Source organism: Procambarus clarkii, chromosome 42, assembly GCF_040958095.1.
Source record: "Procambarus clarkii isolate CNS0578487 chromosome 42, FALCON_Pclarkii_2.0, whole genome shotgun sequence".
NCBI lineage: Eukaryota > Metazoa > Arthropoda > Malacostraca > Decapoda > Cambaridae > Procambarus > Procambarus clarkii.
In genome coordinates this window covers 11250261-11269056 of record NC_091191.1, presented here as the reverse complement: position 1 = coordinate 11269056, position 18796 = coordinate 11250261, and the positions used below count along the sequence as shown (strand labels likewise).

At 40.5% G+C, this 18796-nt stretch overlaps 2 protein-coding genes across 7 annotated transcripts in view; one reads left to right on the top strand and one right to left on the bottom strand.

Moving 5' to 3' along the window:
• Positions 1-9335, bottom strand: part of LOC138373605 (uncharacterized) — a 34456-nt gene extending 25121 nt beyond the window's left edge. The window contains exons 1-2 of one of the 2 annotated variants that reach the window (XR_011231267.1): positions 7882-9318; positions 7037-7185 (exon numbers count right to left, since the gene is read on the bottom strand). Coding sequence is in view for 1 of the 2 variants with exons in the window: in XM_069339913.1 (XP_069196014.1) it covers positions 7136-7185; positions 7882-7999 (168 nt within the window). In the remaining variant the exon portion in view is untranslated. Of the gene's footprint in view, positions 1-7036; positions 7186-7881 lie in introns of both variants that reach the window. The other variant, XM_069339913.1, reaches the window with a different exon arrangement.
• The window catches only part of LOC123770256 (mucin-2), a 33483-nt gene extending 16661 nt beyond the window's left edge, over positions 1-16822 (top strand). For 2 of the 5 annotated variants that reach the window (XM_045761925.2, XM_045761926.2), the window contains exons 6-7: positions 266-3472; positions 15160-16822. In XM_045761925.2, coding sequence (XP_045617881.2) covers positions 266-3472; positions 15160-15531 — 3579 coding nt within the window. In that variant the 3' untranslated portion in view covers positions 15532-16822. Of the gene's footprint in view, positions 1-265; positions 3473-7771; positions 7823-11840; positions 12001-15159 lie in introns of all 5 variants that reach the window. The other 3 variants (XR_011231264.1, XR_006774317.2, XM_045761927.2) reach the window with 3 other exon arrangements.
• Positions 16823-18796: the final 1974 nt, after the last annotated feature.

Genomic DNA, 18796 nt, shown 5'->3' with positions numbered 1-18796 from the left:
AAGCGAGTTGGTTATTCAAATTAAACACAAAGTTTCGCCTCCTCCTGTGTCTTATCATACTAGCATGCTTATTCTACTGTTGTTGACCTGTTGCAGGGTCGGGGAGACATCTCCCGTCACGCAGGGTGCAGTTGCACCTCCACAGATCTCCAGTATCAGCTCTTGATACTGGTAATGGCTCCAAAGGGCCACCACTTACGGGCTATTCATGCCCGTGCCACTTTTTGGGTGGCTTAATCTTCATCAATCAATCAATCTGTTGCAGGGTGCCGTGGAGGTACTTCGGGCCCTCGGGTACCAGGAGCGGGAGGACGGCGGAGTGCTGAGGTATCCACGCCGCTCGGGCATCGAAGTATCGGTGCTGGCGCGTCTCACACTCGATATGTTGGTGTTGGCCGAAGAGCTTCGCCTATATCTCACCGGAACCCATCAGTATCCGGTCAACATTGCAGAATTATTCTTCCCTGCGTCATCATCCACGGCCCCGTTTGTTGATATCCCGGTGCGGCCACCTTCGTCAGAGGGCAGTTTTGTATCGGCGCACTCAGAGACGTCTCTCCACCTCAGACCGAGCAGCAGAACGTCGTCTGTTACAGACGATGACACAGAGACATTGCAGGCATCTGTCAGACTCATCAAGAATCACACAAAGAAAATCCGCCGTAGTTCCACATCGGAGGAAGAAGTGACCTTAAAAGATGACGTTGAAAATAAGATTCAGATCAAAGTACAGACTTCAGAGACCACGACGAGCGTACAAGAACACTCCAGAGAAGTTCCTCCGGTAATAGCAGAAACGTCATCCGGTAGTACAGAGCCACAAAATCTGGGCTCCACAGTATCCTTGCCCGTGGCTCAGGATTACAGATTATCCACCAGCACAAATATGTCCAGTTTGCCGGACTTACAGTCTATCCATTCGAGCTCTACTTCTCAGAAGAGCCCACGCCAGAGTAGCTCTGCAACATCTGGCAGCACCGAGACTGTCATCACCCCTGTTCCGACTCCAGTACCTGTGCCAGAAGCCACCACAGACAACCCAGAGGAACACATATATGAAGAAATCGACGTGATACGAGCGCAAGTCCAGGCTCTCAGAGCTTCCAGTGTCCCCGTGGAAACTCCGCCACCTCCACTTCCCCCGAAAAAGAAAGTTAGTTCGGGGGGTGAGGATGACTCTGGGTTAAGTTTAACATATCCTCAGGTGGAGTGGTCGTCTTCCTCCATGCCCGGCTCGTTGCGTGGTGGATCGACTGGCGCCAGGAGAAAGAAGCGCCGTGCCCCTATGCCCCCAGAATTTATGCCCACGGATTGGAAAAACTATCAAAACAAATCACCAGATAGTCCCGAGCAGGAAACCGAGGCACAAGAAGCCAAAGAGAGGAAGAACAAAGCAGAGTACCGAAAATCTCTCAATCCGTTCTACGAAGACATTGAATCTGTAAAAGAAAATGCGAAGGAGCGTAACAACACGTTAAATAAAGAAACTGAAATCAGTTCACTCAGTAAAGACGTAGAAAGCAATCCTTTCATCGTAGACAAAGTTTCAGTGGCTGGATTTGTTGGAAAGAATCCTTTTTACGAAGACGTTGAGCTGCTGAAAGACACGAACGAATTTAAAGAATCTCTACCCTTTCCTAACCTTGACGGGGCGATGTGTGCCATGGGCTCGCTCTCAGAGCTCCAGGACAATTCTACGGTCACACGGCCTAAGCGTCGAGCCCCCAAGCCACCTCCTACTCTACACACAGACACACATTCCTCCACAACAGAGTCATCAACTCACTCACAACCAACCAAACTTGTACCACCCAAAAGGCCACCCACCCCTATATTTCTCAAACAAACATTACCAACAATTGGAACTCAGGATACAGAAAACAAAAAAGTTATTGCCTCTGAAAACATCCAACAAATCCCAAGTGAAGCGGACATGACTGAGAAACCTCACAACTCATCTACTCAAGCTGTAGAGGCGTCAACCGAGGTTAGTGTCAAAGTACCGCCAACGGTTGGCGATGAAGAGGCAATCAGTGTTCCAAAGAAATGTGAAGTCATTACTGCTGTTAGCGCCAATGAGGCAAGCCAACATGTGTCTCTGGGTGTAGTAGGTAAAGCCAAAGCAGACTCTTTGACACTACCTTCTGAGCAAAGTGACTTCGACAAAGTGACAAAGCAAACTTCTGAGCAAAGTTCTGAGCAACACGTAGAAAATCATCCTGTACATCACGTTAATAAATGTGCCGAAGAACGCTCTAGCGATAGCATTTTGAGAGACTCATCCAATCCTCATGTCTCCAAAGACGACCTCCAAGCCAACAAGACGGAAGAAGCTGTACCCAGTGTCACTAAAGCAACCCATCAAAGAGTCTCTCTCCAGCACCCAAAGACTCCACCGCCACCACCACCACCACCACCACCTAAGGTAGCAGGTTTTGGCGTGAGCACAGAAACACCCAAAGAGCCTACAACAGATCGGTCTTCACCACCACCACTGCTCCCACCTAAGGTTTCTCTGTCTCTCTTGGACGATATTCCTTACATGGACGCTGGAGAAGTGAAATATGCCAAGACCAAACACACGCCCACAACCCCGCAGTCACCCCAGTATGAAATCCCAGAAGCTCCCACGCTCTCCCCGGCGACCATGCGGCAGTCCTTACTATTAAGAGGAGCATGTAATGTCCCGTTTATTGATGAGTCTGATCTCCCTCCCGACAGTCCTCCTCCACCCCCACCTTGTCCTCCACCTGAGTCCCCACCGGAGACTCCGCACACCTCTCCACCAGAGACACCTCACACTTCTCCGCCAGAAACACCTCACACTTCCCCTCCTCACACCCCTCATACATCCCAACGATCCTCACCCATCACCATCAAGCCATCTACTGTCATCACGCAGTCCGTCCACACTGCTGACGCTCGTAAAATTGACAATAGTATAGAAGATACTACAGATAAAGCACCACCGATGCCGCCTAAAACATCCCAACTTGCTCCATCGGCGCCGACAAAAGATCCTCACTCAGCATCACCTGTGACGCAGTTACCAGCGTCAACACAGCCGGTCGCTGTACAGTTTCCACCGTCCATATCCCCTGAGATTTCCCAATCCCCACCATTACTGCCGCCCAAGACCACAGTTCAGGCAACGTTACTAGCGCCGTCAGAGACTTCGGCATCAGTCACCCATGAACTGGCTTCAAAGAAACACTCAATACAGAGATCGACATCGGACGACAGATACGAAATCCCCGACACGTCCCGCGCCCCTCCCACACGACCACCTCCACCGACGGCGCAGAGCACGAAGGTACCCAAGCCTTACACCGCAGCTTCAGAAGTTGACAGGTACGAGGTTCCTGAAGCCCCCAAGGAAAATAAGGTGCTAAAGAGAGCGGAAACCGAAGAGAGATATGAGATCCCAGAGATGGTGAAGGAGACGGCTCTGCCTACTGGACCTAACGGCATGGTAAGTGTTTGTGTTGAGCGATGCTCTTTACCTTAATGATTTATATGCTTGCAAGTGATGAGTGAAATCACTTTTTGGGGGCGCATATATATATATATATATATATATATATATATATATATATATATATATATATATATATATATATATATATATATATATATATATATATATATATATATATATATATATATATATATAAATATATATATTTATATATATATATATATATATATATATATATATATATATATATATATATATATATATATATATATATAGCAGTCTTATATAATTCGTGTTAGAATTATTAATCTTACTTTTTCGGTCATATTTAATAATATATATATATATTAGTATATTTTGGTAGCAGTCTTTCCTGTATACATATATTATTAAATATGACCGAAAAAGTAAGATTAATAATTCTAACACGAATTTTCTCAATCTTTCGTACATTACGCTTCACTGTTGGAGGTAAATCAAAAATTAATTCTCCAAAATTCATTTTTATTTCTAGTCTGACGCGTCACGGGCGCGTTTCGTAAAACTTATTACATTTTCAAAGACTTTAGTTCACAAATACACAACTGAATAGAACTTACGTATCTCCGATTTTATATCTACATTTGAGTGAGGTGGGAGGGGTGATGTGGCATTAACACAAGACAGAACAAGAGGGGACATTAATAGGGTATTAAAAGTATCAACACAAGACAGAACACAAACAATGGGTATTGAATAGAAGTGTTTGTAGAAAGCCTATTGGTCCATATTTCTTGATGCTTCTATATTGGAGCGGAGTCTTGAGGTGGGTAGAATATAGTTGTGTTACACACAACTATATTCTACCCACCTCAAGACTCCGCTCCAATATAGAAGCATCAAGAAATATGGACGAATAGGCTTTCTACAAACACTTCTATTCAATACCCATTGTTTGTGTTCTGTCTTGTGTTGATACTTTTAATACCCTATTAATATCCCCTCTTGTTCTGTCTTGTGTTAATGCCACATCACCCCTCCCACCTCACTCAAATGTAGATATAAAATCGGAGATACGTAAGTTCTATTCAGTTGTGTATTTGTGAACTAAAGTCTTTGAAAATGTAATAAGTTTTACGAAACGCGCCCGTGTCGCGTCAGACTAGAAATAAAAATGAATTTTGGAGAATTAATTTTTGATTTACCTCCAACAGTGAAGCGTAATGTACGAAAGATTGAGAAAATTCGTGTTAGAATTATTAATCTTACTTTTTCGGTCATATTTAATAATATATATATATATATATATATATATTATATATATATATATATATATATATATATATATATATATATATATATATATATATATATATATATATATATATTAACAGTTATCATTGGTGTTTCAGCTTTTTTACTTATGTTTGTAGACTTTTTTTAGATTAATGCTAGGCTTGGGTGTAGTATAGTAATCCTTTTTGACTCTTTAGCTCAAGATATGAGTCAATGCCAGATTTTCATGAAAATGGAAGTCACTGTTTCGGCTCAACATCCCCAACACAATTTTTACCCATTACTCAAGTTTTCCTTATATTTCTTATTTTTCCTTTTCACAAGAGAGCTTCGTTGAACTATTCTCATCCCATTCCAAACCTGCTAAGACGGAATTCTCTACATAATAACCGTATTTGATTTTGTGTAGAGTGGAATTCGGCCTGAGAGCAAGTGCTTGACCCAGTAGTTACTCAGTATCAAGACGCGCGCTTAATACAGACACGATAACCTCGTTTTTACACTACATATGAGCGTCTGGGTTAAGCCTCCTCTGTCTTCCCTCTCTCATGTTGAAGAGGATGAACAATAAGTCTAATGCAGCTGGTGAAAACTCTGCTGCCTGACGTTATTATAACCTAAAGATTTTCAGTGGACAATAGTATTAGGTAACCATGGTAGATTTCATTGACCTGGGCTCTAGGAGACTCGAACCGTGGACCCCAAGCGTGTGAGGCCGAAGCTCAACCGAGGTATTGAGTAGTCTTATTGGTAGATCGTTCCACTCCCAGTGTGCTATGTATATTATCCTGCTGAAAGTTTGTGGTGTATGTTGATGTGTGGTGTACTTACGGTATTTACTCTCCAGTATGTAGCACAGTAGTTAGTGCAACCAGCTTACAACCAACAGAACCCGAATTCGATCCCAAGGCAAAGGCATCTAACTCTCAGGTACCTATTTTAAAACCCAAATGTTTCGCTCTGCCCAGATAGTGAACTCAGACCCAATATGTTACCAGAGTCAACTATACCAATCACTGTGTGTGGGGAAAATCCCTGCCTCATGTATCGAGCCCGTCGAATGCCAGGCCTGGTACCCGGTGTCGTGATTCCAGCCCCTAGTATTAAGGAGTCTCCACGACCAGACGTTGTCCACACCATGCACCTGGTCACACTAGGCTCGCGCCCAAGGTAACTTCTCTTGTCCAGCGCCAACACTGCCTAGATTGTTGTGTTATTGTTTCGTGATTATTCGGCGACTTGGTTGCTGTTGGGCTTGAGGCTTATCAACCACTGGAGTATTATTAAGGCCACCACAATAGCTTACTTAGTGTATATACACCCATAAATCGGATACACCGACTCCCGTGCTAAGTTCATTTAACTGGGTAGTTATATACATTTAAGCAAAAATCACAAAAATCGAAATACATATGTAGTACACTTGGCTTCGTTATCGACAATATTCGAGAATCCCGGGTTTGGTTCCTGGGTGGGACAGAAATGGTTGAGCACGTTTCCTTTCACCTAATGGCTCTCTTCACTAAACAGTAAACATGCTAAACATAAACTCCCTCCATACATTCTCTTGTGTCATTTACATTTAGAAAACCCTGTTCATAAATGCAAATCCTGTTCTGAAACTCTCTCTGGACCGATGTAATAGAACCCATAATCACCACACCAGAAATAAATATATCTTTGACATCCCCAGAGTCAAACTTAATCTGTGTAAACACTATGCAAATAAAGAAACCTAGGCTATGGAACTCACTCACTAACGAATTGAAAAGCTGTCCAATTTTTGCCTTATTCAACAATAAAAGCAAAAAGTACCTAGTTTAATCTTCATAGGTTCCTAATTAGTACTTTAAACACGCATTGTATCTTGTGCTACTCAATCCCCCATTATATGTACCTAAGCCATACAACCTAAGCCATTGTAATCATTGTTATCATCTTATGTCATGGTTGATATTGAACGCATTTGTTACTGCATTATATCTTTAAATAATCCTCAAATTATCCTACAATGCACCTAGTGATAACCCTCAAATTTTACTTTAATGTACCTACTAATCTTTGTCAAATTTTCTTACAATGTACCTGTAAACATTTCCTCAATTTTGCTAGAAATTACCTACTGAAAATTATCTGTTAGATTAAGGACCAGCCCGAAATGCTACGCGTGCTAGTGGTTTTACAAGAATGTAAAAATCAATGCTATGTACTCTCATAAACCCACTGTACCTTCTTGTATATAAATAAATAAATAAATAAATAAATAAATAAGTAAACAGGTACCTGGGTTAGTCAACTGTTGTGGCGTTGGGGGGGGGTAGAAATAGCCTAAGCTACTCTATCCCTTTGAGATGTATTTCTTTCTTGTCTCAATAAACATACTTGAACTTGAACTTGTGGCGTTGAATCCTGGGTAGGGTCAGCAGTTCGACCTTGGGGAAGAGTTCGATAAAAAAGTTTAAATACACAGGTTTCCTATCCCCGACAAAAAAAATAGGATTATTCATGTGCATAATCATATATTTTTCAATAGAACAAACGGTGGACAGGTATAGTTACGACACTACAAGTTCGTACACCACAAAAGCTCATGCCTCACGCTTGCATGGAACTGGTTCACCTTGAAAGCATACCAGAAGTTTACATAACAAGCATGCCACTAACTTGAATATCCAAGCTTGCATTGCCAGCATACCTCAAGCTCATGTCACATGCATAGGTCTCAAAGACGTCACAAGGCCACAAGAAAACGTCAAATGCTCACACTACAAGCTCAAATATCAAGAGTATACGCTAAGCAGTACACAATTTTAATCCACAAGTATACCACATGGTCAGGTCACAAGCATAACACAAGGTCAGGTCACAAGCATACCACAATGTCACGTCATAGGCATGTCATAAGGATGCTACGAGATTGCACCAGAGAAATCCCCCTTGCCATAGAAGAATTGCCTGGCGCCATGGGCTCCACGAGACCTGCGCGTGACGCTTGTGTCTCTCTCTCTCTCCCCACAGACATTTGCCCCGGCCAAACCCTCTTGCATCCTCCTCTGAGTCCCATGCAGCGTAAGTCATTTTGCTTGCCTTTCCCTACGTTATTAATGCTTCTCTTGCTTCCCTCTTACCTTGCTTATGTGTTCCCGCCTCCTGCCTGTCGCTTGTTGACAATCCACCGTTTTCTTTCATGTTTTCTCCTCTACTCGTGTCTGCTTGATTTGCTACGTAGTTTATTTTTTTGCGCATGTCTTTGCTTGATTTGTTCTAAGTATAATTTCTATGACCTATGTGTTTACTATTTTTTCATTTACCTATCTTCAACAATTACTCAATTGCATCATGGTGCATATATATCATTTTTTTCTGGTGGATATTGTGATTGACTTCACTAATGTTTTCGATGGCTAAGGAATATATATATACACCGAGAGGACAAAACAGTATACTAGCTGGTTGGTCAGTAAGCTAGTGTGCTGGTCTTAATAACTTTCACTCACATCATAACTTGGCCATTATTTTCGACATGGTTTCCAAGTGGTGGTGGTTTCTTATCGTGAACAGTAGTTATTTTCTTCCTCTAGTAGTTCCTATTCTTGAAGCTCTAATTTACGTGCTTGTGTAGTTGCCATATTCTTTCTTGAGTAGTTCTTAATTTGTTAATAGTATCAACATCTTTTCTTTTAGCTTTGCATTTGGTCCATTTTGCGTGGAATTTTCGTGCGAGAGAAAAAGTGTGTGTGTGTGTGTGTAACTACGCTAAAGGACAGTGTAGTTACAGGATGTGTGTATGAGAATATGTTTTTATGTAAAATAATTATTTTCTACATTTTGGTGATATATCATGATTGATGGAGTTAAGCAACTTCATATTCGCCTTAGAAACCTCAACGATCTCAGCCTTATCAGTAAAGTGAATAATCAGCACATTCAGTCACAAGAGAAGTGGCTTGCACCAGTCACAACAGGAATGACTTGTTAGTGTAACAAGCCACTCCACAGAACTGGAGCAGAACTAGCTAGAACCCGAACAGTCACAAGGACAGTAAGGAGCAAGTCAGCACCTTTATACAGTCATAGACAAGATATACAGGACAGTTACAAATTAAGTTGCTCTAGTAATGACATTCAGCAAGTGGTCTAGCGAGTCAGGAAGTAAGAGCACCAAATCACTTATTCTGGTATAAGCGTAATCTTCATTGTTTAGTAAATAATATTTCCTCAAGTGCTTATGTGCTGAGGCCAGCATGGCCAAGCCTTGCAAGTGCTGGGTGTGTTTATACATGAGGCACTCGCTAAGTTTTCTCATTCAGTACAGTCAGTGTCAGTTTATAGTCCGCTCCTGCCTACCTCCAAACAATTTTCTATAACTTATAGTATCATCATCATTAATCAGCTGAAGATCGCAACCCGTCCTCCTAATAGCAATTCGCATTTTGACGTATATTTTACCTAAGGCCAAAAACTGTCGTCCTAGAAAATGGTAGCGGCTCGCGAAATTGACATAATGTCCCGCTTTTCTGTTCGTGGGTCCTTTGGTAGGTTAGGATAAGGCACTTTAGTTGAGTGCCCTTTTAATGCACTTTTAGTTTAGTCAAGACAGTTTCTTGACGTTGGGAATCCACGCGAGAACGGGTTGTAAAATCATTGATTATTTATGGGATCCTGTGATGGCATATCGTACATGAAATAATCAGTTAATTGCATAGGCTACATAGCCAAATAAAGTTAAAAGATTTAAACAAACTTTAATGGATTGTTCAGATTACGCTGATATGGAATAAAATCACAACTTTAATTATTATTAAAGTTAAATATCACTGATATTACAAAGACACATCAAGCACATCTTTTCATCAGGATCATGTATTATAATCTGATGCTCAGGGCCGCCTTGATCCCCATAGCAACACCAACTGACACATGATTATTCACAGCTCATCCTCCTGCAATGTTACGGCTTATAGCAGCTGTCCTCTGATTATTCCGCACATTTGATGGTGCTACATAGTCTTCCCGGTTTGGTGCCTTCTTTTGATAATTACTTACTTATAGCAGCTGTTTGGGCAAGTTTGTCAATATGTACTGTTAGATCTCCAAAGAGTTCATGTTTTGTATTACTGAATTAGCCGAAATGACATACTAGAAAATCTGAAATGTGAAAAAAACCTAATCTAACCTGGAGCCTATTGCATGTTATCTAAGCCTTGATTCTTAGGCGTGTATGTGCTATAATAGGCCTAGGAGTGTTTAAGTTTGGTTTTTAGCTCTTTTCTCGAACTCTACAAAATTAATAGTACAAATGTGAACTTTATTTTGATCCACCACAACATATTGGTGCGCTTGGCCAAATAATTGCTATAAGTATTGGCATTTACGGAGGATGGGTTGGATTTTTAGCGGCAGAGATTAACACGTACATAAACGGAAAATTAATTTGTTTATATATCTGTGGTTCGTGTTTTGTTTTTCGAGTTAACATTTAAAGCATCAACTGCAGTCACGCCGACTTTCATTCCAAAAGTCTTTAGCGGTATTTCCTTGCGACTAATATTGATTGCGTAAATTTATCTCTAGTAGCCTGTCTCCGTGAAGGTCACTAGAGATGGTGGCCCTCGGGTAAATTTAGATAAATAATAAATATTCGCATAACTCTTTAGAAATATAAATATGGACCTGAAATGATTCGATTGATTAGATCTTGCATCGTATGTTGATGGCCTTCAGTGTAATGTTATCTAGATAAAGATGTAGGTTACTTCCACGAAATATATCTAATCACATCCCAGCCTTGTATATCTGCAGGCACAATGACACATAGTAGGAACCTCAGAAATTTACATCAAGCGTAAGACCAGAAATAAAGCAGCTCAGTTAAGAAGACTGCATGGCTATGGAACTCAGTTTAACAGTACTAGAAGTTAGAAGGACAAGATACTGAGGGAGCAGTCAATGTTGACAGAGACATTCTCATCCAAATGGAAGGAAGTAGAAGGCGAGACTACAGATAGAAACTTGAAACACAAATGAGTTGCAGAGGTCCTAGAAAGTACTTATATATGTTCTGAGGAAAATAAACAAGTGAAATTGATCTCTGCTGACATCTTAAAGATTACTAGAACGTCGAGAGGCATAAACAAAGCATTCACCCCCTTAATACCGCGGAGAAGGGGCCATAGAGTTAGAACTTGCTTCACGGAGAGGTTAGCACACGGAGAGGCGACGAGAGAAGCCCACCAGAGTCAGGAAGATGGGTAATACTGACGCCCAGTTGTGGCGAAGCCTTCTCACACACACACACCCTTCACCTTCCTCCACCTGGCTGTCTCCTCATCATCTCATATATGTTGTAAATAAGAATGTATTCGTTGACCGATGTTCTTCAAATAATACATGATTTTTATTTTAAGTCTGATTCGGTGAAAATTGTTCATGAAAATTCATTAAAAGTATAGGAAAATATACTTACAAATGAGCATATAAGCAAGCGGCACATGACCCCAGTACGCAGTAGGCATAGACGAGATAGTGGTCACTACGAAATATATAACGAGAACTTTGTTCGCCTTTTTGTACATGATATTGTTAAATTGATACCGAGGTACTTTTTCCATTTATTTATTATATAATCCTATTAGTGCTACTTATGTTATGTGATTATATTCTCTACTATTCTATTTAGGCATATTCTGGCCATAGATGAAAGAAAAGTAGTAGTTTGTGTTAATGCTATCAAATCTGGCTAGCTATATATCTTGGAAATCCTAAGGCCTACGAAAGTCTTAAACCGGCCCTGCTTGTCCCTATGCTTCACGAACCGCAAAATACTCACAGGAAAAATAAATCAATATTCATGAAAGAAAATCTAGCGTAAATCTAGCAGTGCCTTCACGCGAATATGTCCAACAGTGCTCCAGCAGGAATATGTCAGCCCTCTCTGGCCGACATATTCATAACGTCCTAAGAACGTGATATTGATTACATAATCTTAAAATAAAATTATAATCATTAATTTCCCTTCTCATACCACTCGAGTAGTTTATATCATTTACGTTTTAAATTTTTAACACGTCATTCTCTGTCTCCGCAGAGAATCTGAGTAATAGTGACTGGATCATCTTTGTATTGTATCCGAACCCCTGCTTCACCTACTCTTACTGCTGCTGCTGCTGCTGCCGTGTCCCGCGGGTTAGATGTGAGAGTTAGTGTTAGTTAGGGAGCGATAACTACTACTCGAGGACCATTCTCAGGTAAATATGAGTTGTAGGTAATTTTTGTATGCGGTCGTCTGGTATCATATACCGTAGATATTTCCTATCTGTTTATTTTACGTTGATGGAATTTTCGCCAACCTTTTTTTAGTTGCTCTTTTCTCTAACATGTTTCCGAATTCATTACGAGAAGGACGACGTATCGCCTCACTATATTAACTAAGTGTAATTACCTCAGTGCAGTTACAGGATAAGAGCTACGCTTGCGGTGTCCCGTCTTCCCAGCACCATGGTGACGGTGTTGAAGTCAAGCCTAGTGCACCCTGCCCTTTCATCCCCGAACTTCCCAAATAAATGTCAACATTGATGTTTAAACAATCCTGTGAGATTCTTAACCTTACCAGACTGAGGGCGAAAGTTATAAAATATTTTGTGTAGTTGCAAAATATGATTGTAGTTCTTAACAAAACTATTTTAAGAGGTAATTCGATCTCTTGATTTGCAATAAAGGGACGTCGAAACACTGTTCTCATCAGTAAGTTTATGGAACATCAAGTACGTTGACAGAGGGCCCCGAGTACCGTGTCATTTGCTCAATAATTCCCACTGATGTACCTTGCTTGTGTCGCTGTGTGGCGGACAGTAAAGCACACAGCTGCACCTGCTTATGTAAACTTGCCTGGGTTATGCCAAGGTAAGCCCTCGACTGAGACAGAATTCTGGATACTACTTTGACCACCATTTTCATTTTCTCTCTCTCTCTCTCTCTCTCTCTCTCTCTCTCTCTCTCTCTCTCTCTCTCTCTCTCTCTCTCTCTCTCTCTCTCTCTCTCTCTCTCTCTCTCTCTCTCTCTCTCTCTCTCTCAAAATATTCCCATGCCAGATAAGTATGGACAAGCATGAAGGTGTTGCATCAGAGGTGAGGCTGCTGCATCTGATCAGTGCTTCTCCACGTCAAGTCACTCATTACCTATTATAAAATCATATATATATATATATATATATATATATATATATATATATATATATATATATATATATATATATATATATATATATATATATATATATAATATACAAACTGGAGCAAATCGTGAATAATGTCAGTCTTATACACATGAAGGCGAGACGTCCAGTGTAGGTCCGGTGCGTCAAGGTTTACATCACTTCAGTTTAGTACCAAACACGATGTCTCTTGTGCTAATTTCATGTATGATGGTCCTTCAGAGCGAGTGCCAACACCACATGACGGGCTTCGCTCAAGGTTACGTCCCCACGCTTAATGTATCTTGTCTCAGGGAAGGTTAAATCTCTCAGGGAGATTCATATATTTTCCTTTGAATATATATATATATATGAATATATATATATATATATATATATATATATATATATATATATATATATATATATATATATATATATATATATATATATATATATATTATATATAATATATATACTCACCAAAAGATGAGGAGACGACGACGTTTCGATCCGTCCTGGATCATTATCAAATCGATTGTGATGCATATTTATAATGTATATAAATATGCATGTATGTATGTATTAGATTTCAAGCTTTCAGTGATCTTCATCAAAAGGCTCAAAAATATGCAAATCAGCCACACTAAAAACAAAAACAATTAGAAGTTAGGTTCTATAACCATCATCCCCAGATGAAGGTACGAGTTGAAGCCTCGTCTCCTCTGTCCAAGGGTAACCCCAGTCCGTCCACTCACCTTCCCACAACCCACTTTAAACTCATTGTAAGAATTGCGTGTTGAGTGTGACTGGTGAACCACCTCCCTGTTGCTTGACGCTTTGCCCCAGTCTGGCACTGGATTCATCAAGCATTTACGCTGCCACTTAAGAAAGCTATACGTCTTTCAACAATCATGGCAGCTTTGTTTACATTTAGTAAACAGTTTATGAATTCTGAAGCTCTACAAGGTTGTATATAACAATAATGACCTTGACTTATGAAGTTTCGAAGATCGTAAACTGTTTATTAAATGTAAATAAAGCAGGCATGAGGGAGGAAAGATGTAATGGTTTCGAAAGTGATTGCGTGAATGCTTGATCAGATTTCAACTTAGATTCAACAGAGCAGAAGTTGTTAAACACTTGGGACAAAATTTTACTGAAGCGACCATACGAGTCATAAATACTTATACTCCGCCCAAGTAAAACAGAAACAAGCAACACTTAGTGGGCCAGCCAGAGGCTTAGGGCCCGCGCAGGAATATCCCTGCAAAAAAAAAAGTCCTGGCCATGGTTCACACGATGATAGTGCTACACACATATGCGTTAGTGGTTAAGTCAGATTCTGTTTTGTTTCATTATTTTTAACCTTGTCATAGTTGAAAATCCAACATCATACTTGTAACTGGTCATAAAAAGAATGAATGAATGAAGAACATACATCTTAAGAATATCATCTCTTGGACCCCCGCCTTTCTAATCAATCTATTTTTCCTCTATTATATCTACTACATACATTTCTCTCTGACACACACAAATCACCAGGAAGCAGCCCGTAGCAGCTGTCTAACTCCCAGGTACCTATTTACTCCTAGGTGAACAAGGGCGTGAAAGAAACTGCCCATTTGTTTCCGCCTCCGCCGGAAATCGAACCCAGGCCATTAGGACTACAACCCTCAAGCGCCGTCCACTCAACCGCGAGTGTGTGTGTATAATTCACACATGTGTGAATTATAATTCACATGTATGTACGTGCGTGTGTGTATTCACCTAGTTGTGCTTGCGGGGGTTGAGCTCTGGCTCTTTGGTCCCGCCTCTCAACTGGTGTACAGATTCCTGAGCCTACAGGGCTCTATCATATCTACATTTGAAACTGTGTATGGAGCCAGCCAGTATAGAGTGTGTGTGTGTAATTATATAAGTGTAGTTACAAGATGAGAGGTACCTTACAGGCTATTCATGCCCGTGCCACCTTTTAGGTGGCTTAATCTTCATCAGTCATCAATCATGAGAGCTACACTTTCATCCTGGGGTCTTCGGCTCAGGGCTTTATGGTATAATCATACCGCAGTTTACATTTAATTCACATTACACGTATGTATACTTGCAATGTGAATTACATGTATGTACACTGGTAATGAATTTATACAAGATTTGCTCTTTGTCTGTATCTAGAGAAAGTGAATATTATGCATATATTTCCTTTACTCAACAGCCGTGCATAGTGGTGATGGGGCGGACCAGTTCGACAAAGAGAAGGGAACTAGAGGCAGTATTTGGGCCACCGAAGCCTCCTCGTCGACGAAGAAGCAGCCACCCTCCTCCCCCAAGACCGCCCAAGACCGTCACCCTCGTCGACGGTGCACGTCAGACGTTAAAAACAGGAGTGGCAGCACGACCTCCCTCCACGACCTCCTCCTTCAGCACGACGTCAGGAGGCACCAGCTCCTCTCTGACGACAACGCCGCCGAAGCCTGTGGAATGTAAAGCGAGAAGTAATATGAAAACTCGGCGCTCCTGGCCCTTACTTTTCTGTGATTGCATGTACGCCAATTGTCGCACCTACGATGACACAGATATGAAATGAGATCAAGCATTACGTATGATCTGAGATTTTTTAAATGAAATGAAGCGTGGATATGTTGATCTAAGGTTTGTGATGGTCACATGTGACTCTTGGTTATTGTGTTTTGGTCCAGGAATATTTCTAAAGAGACTTTGTAACTCGTGACATGCACTATTCTGTTGCTTTAACAGGATTTGTCAGTGATGGATACACAAACTTTGAAATTACAGGTGTTGGTAAGAGTTGCTACAGTCCAAGAGTATTTGTGTTTTTGTGGCAATTGTGTACATTAAACCACCTCATTTGTATTGTGAATGATGTTTATTGTAATATGCAAAATATACAATTTACAACAAAATATTTGTAAGTTATCACTGAGGAGGAAATATAGGCACACTTTATTCGTCTCAGTGTTTTCTTGTGTTGAACGAGGTAACTTGTTAAGATGTGTCACGTGACTGAAACGAGGTAATTAATTAAGTCGTTAAGACGTGTCATTCGTGACAGTTGAGCGAGCTAACTCGTTAAATGTATCACGTGACAACTATCACCAAAACATCTAGAGGAAATATATTTTCAATATTTTATATAACATTACTTATAATGAAAGATAAATTATTACGAGTAATTCATCCGTAGCCTCATACAATGACCCAACAACTATATATGCAAATCCATTTGAATATTTGAACTCAACTGTCCCTAGCGAGCACTTTTAATTTGCTGTAGTGTTATTGTTACATCTGTGATGCCTAAGTGATTACCCTCACCCCCGTAGGTTATGTGTAGGTCAAAATGGTATTATAACCTATCCTCCAGAAAAGTACATATGGTAACTGTGGAGCATATGTACAAATAGTGCTCCGTGGAGCGCAAAAACCAAACCTAACTCTTATTAGGGTTGGAATAGTACATAGAAAATGTACATTAACCCTAATATGGGTTAGTAGCCTAATATGTACATTAACCCTTAATTATAGCAGGCCTAGGAGAGGTCAGGTTAGGTTGTTGGTTACGTGGTTGTATTTTTCTACTACAATATTGGGTGGTAGATAATGACAAGCGATACACCCAACTGTCAGAAAATGTAGACGGTTATGGCTTCCAGAAGCCTCGTCAAGGCAAAATCAATCCCTTGTTACAGGTTACCACTGTTATTATACACTGAGCTAGTTTCTTTCATTTGTTTGACTGGTTGAGAGATATGTGACATGGTTATGGCTGTGTTTAGCGCCTACACTGGCGAAATGTGTAATTAGCATGTTTCAAGTGAAATCGAATCAATGCCCAATAAACGTCTCAATCATGGAAACGCTTTTCTTCCAACACTACCAGACAGCATTTAGACAATATACGTATTATTATTATTACGACTAGTAGTAGCTGTAAAGTTAGTAGTGAAGACAGTAGTGGTGGTGACATAGGTCAACAAGTCACATTGCAGGACTGAAAACTGACATTTTTTTAACCTATTGTGTTATAAACCCATGGAACTTGGGTGGTTATAAATAGAAGCTGCCTCGTATGGGCCAATAGGCCTTCTGCAGTTGCCTTTGTTCTTATGTTCTTATGTTCTTAACTGCTTACCCGCCGAAGCCCTAAATGCCAAACCACTGCTGCAATTTAAGATCCAAATAGATAAAGTCATCAGGACAAATGGGGGAAACCTTTGCCAAGCCTCCATCTTCCTGTCCTCATCGAGACCACTAGAGATATTGTGGCTCTCAGGTAAATTCAGGTAAATACCAAAAACATGCACCGTGAGATGCAAACTACCTTTAATTACATACACACTAAAGGTGTTCAATAGACAATTTGTCAGTTGCAAAAGTGGACCATAAAATCTCCAGACAACAACATACCTGGGATCTCAGTACCTTAATTAACTGCAATTCAAATATTGCATTAACCATCAATTAGACAGACTCAAAGATCTCAGATCTGCAGTCCAGAGTTCATCCCTCAATACGCTGGAAACATTCAGAAAAGCTAAAAGTATTCAATTAACTTATATAATTCCAGAGTCGCGGAGAGGAAGCTTGTATTTGAGCTTATCAAGTCCCTCCGAGTCGACCTACTGACCTTGACCAGGATGCCACAACAGCTGCCCTACTCCCAGGTGTATCTGTTTACTACTACGTGAACAGAGGTATCAGATAAAAAGAAACGTATCCAACTATTTTTTCCCGCCGGGGAATCGAGCCTATGATCTTTGAATGTAAGTTGAGAATATAAACTGTTGTACTGGCAGGGAGGCTTGACTGGGCGCCAATCCTTAACTGCTCGCCCCTGTGCACCGAATAGTAATATTGCACCTGGTTGTTAACTGATTGGCGGGAGTGGAAAGTTCTCAGTCTGCAAACAAGTCAGACATCATCTGCTCCTGTACCAACCTGAGTAAAAAAAAAACTATCATACACCAACCTTCGTCCATGATCAAAATAAAAAAATTGACAATCCAGAAACAATGCATATTAAACCCCCTAGAATTTTGTTGGACCACCAGAACATCTGTCTAGACTGTCCAACAACTAGCAAATTTCTTAAAATTCGAATAGAACTAGATATAGGTATAACTATTTCCCTGAATTTACTTCAATTTATCTCTACAAATGGCCTCGACACGGATAGGAAGCCGCGCGGCGGAGGCTTGTCGAAGATCTGATTATGAGTACCCTGAAATTACTTAAGTATACTCAGTTATGCTTGCGGGGGCTGAGCTTCAGCTCTTTGGCCTCGTCTCTCAACTGCGTGGTGACCGAGTTACTGACCCTATTCGGTTCTATCATATTTACATTTGAAATTACGTATGCAGTTTGCCTCCCCCACATCAATTACTAGTGCACTCCATTTGGTAACTACTCTTATACTAAACAAATTATTTCTAATGTCTCATGGCTCATTTGAGTAATCAATTTCTACCTGCCCCCTTGTGTGTGTGTACCACCTTTGTTATATATACTGTTTTTATCTACCCTTATCAATTTATCTACCCTCTTCTTAGATATTAGATAAATATTATTTATATAGATATTATTAAAGAAATGTCTTACCCTTTATCTACCTTATCAATTCCTCTGAGAATCTTATATGTGGTGATCATGTCTCCCTTAACTCGTCATTCTTTCAGCGACGTGAGGTTTAGCTCCCGTAGTCTCGCCTAGTAGCTCATACATACCATTACGTCAGTGACCTAATACAATAGTTATTGGGTTCAATAGTAACAAACTTAAAATTATTTAAAGTACAGGCAGTATGGCTGAATTGTTGCGAGGACTGGAGGAGG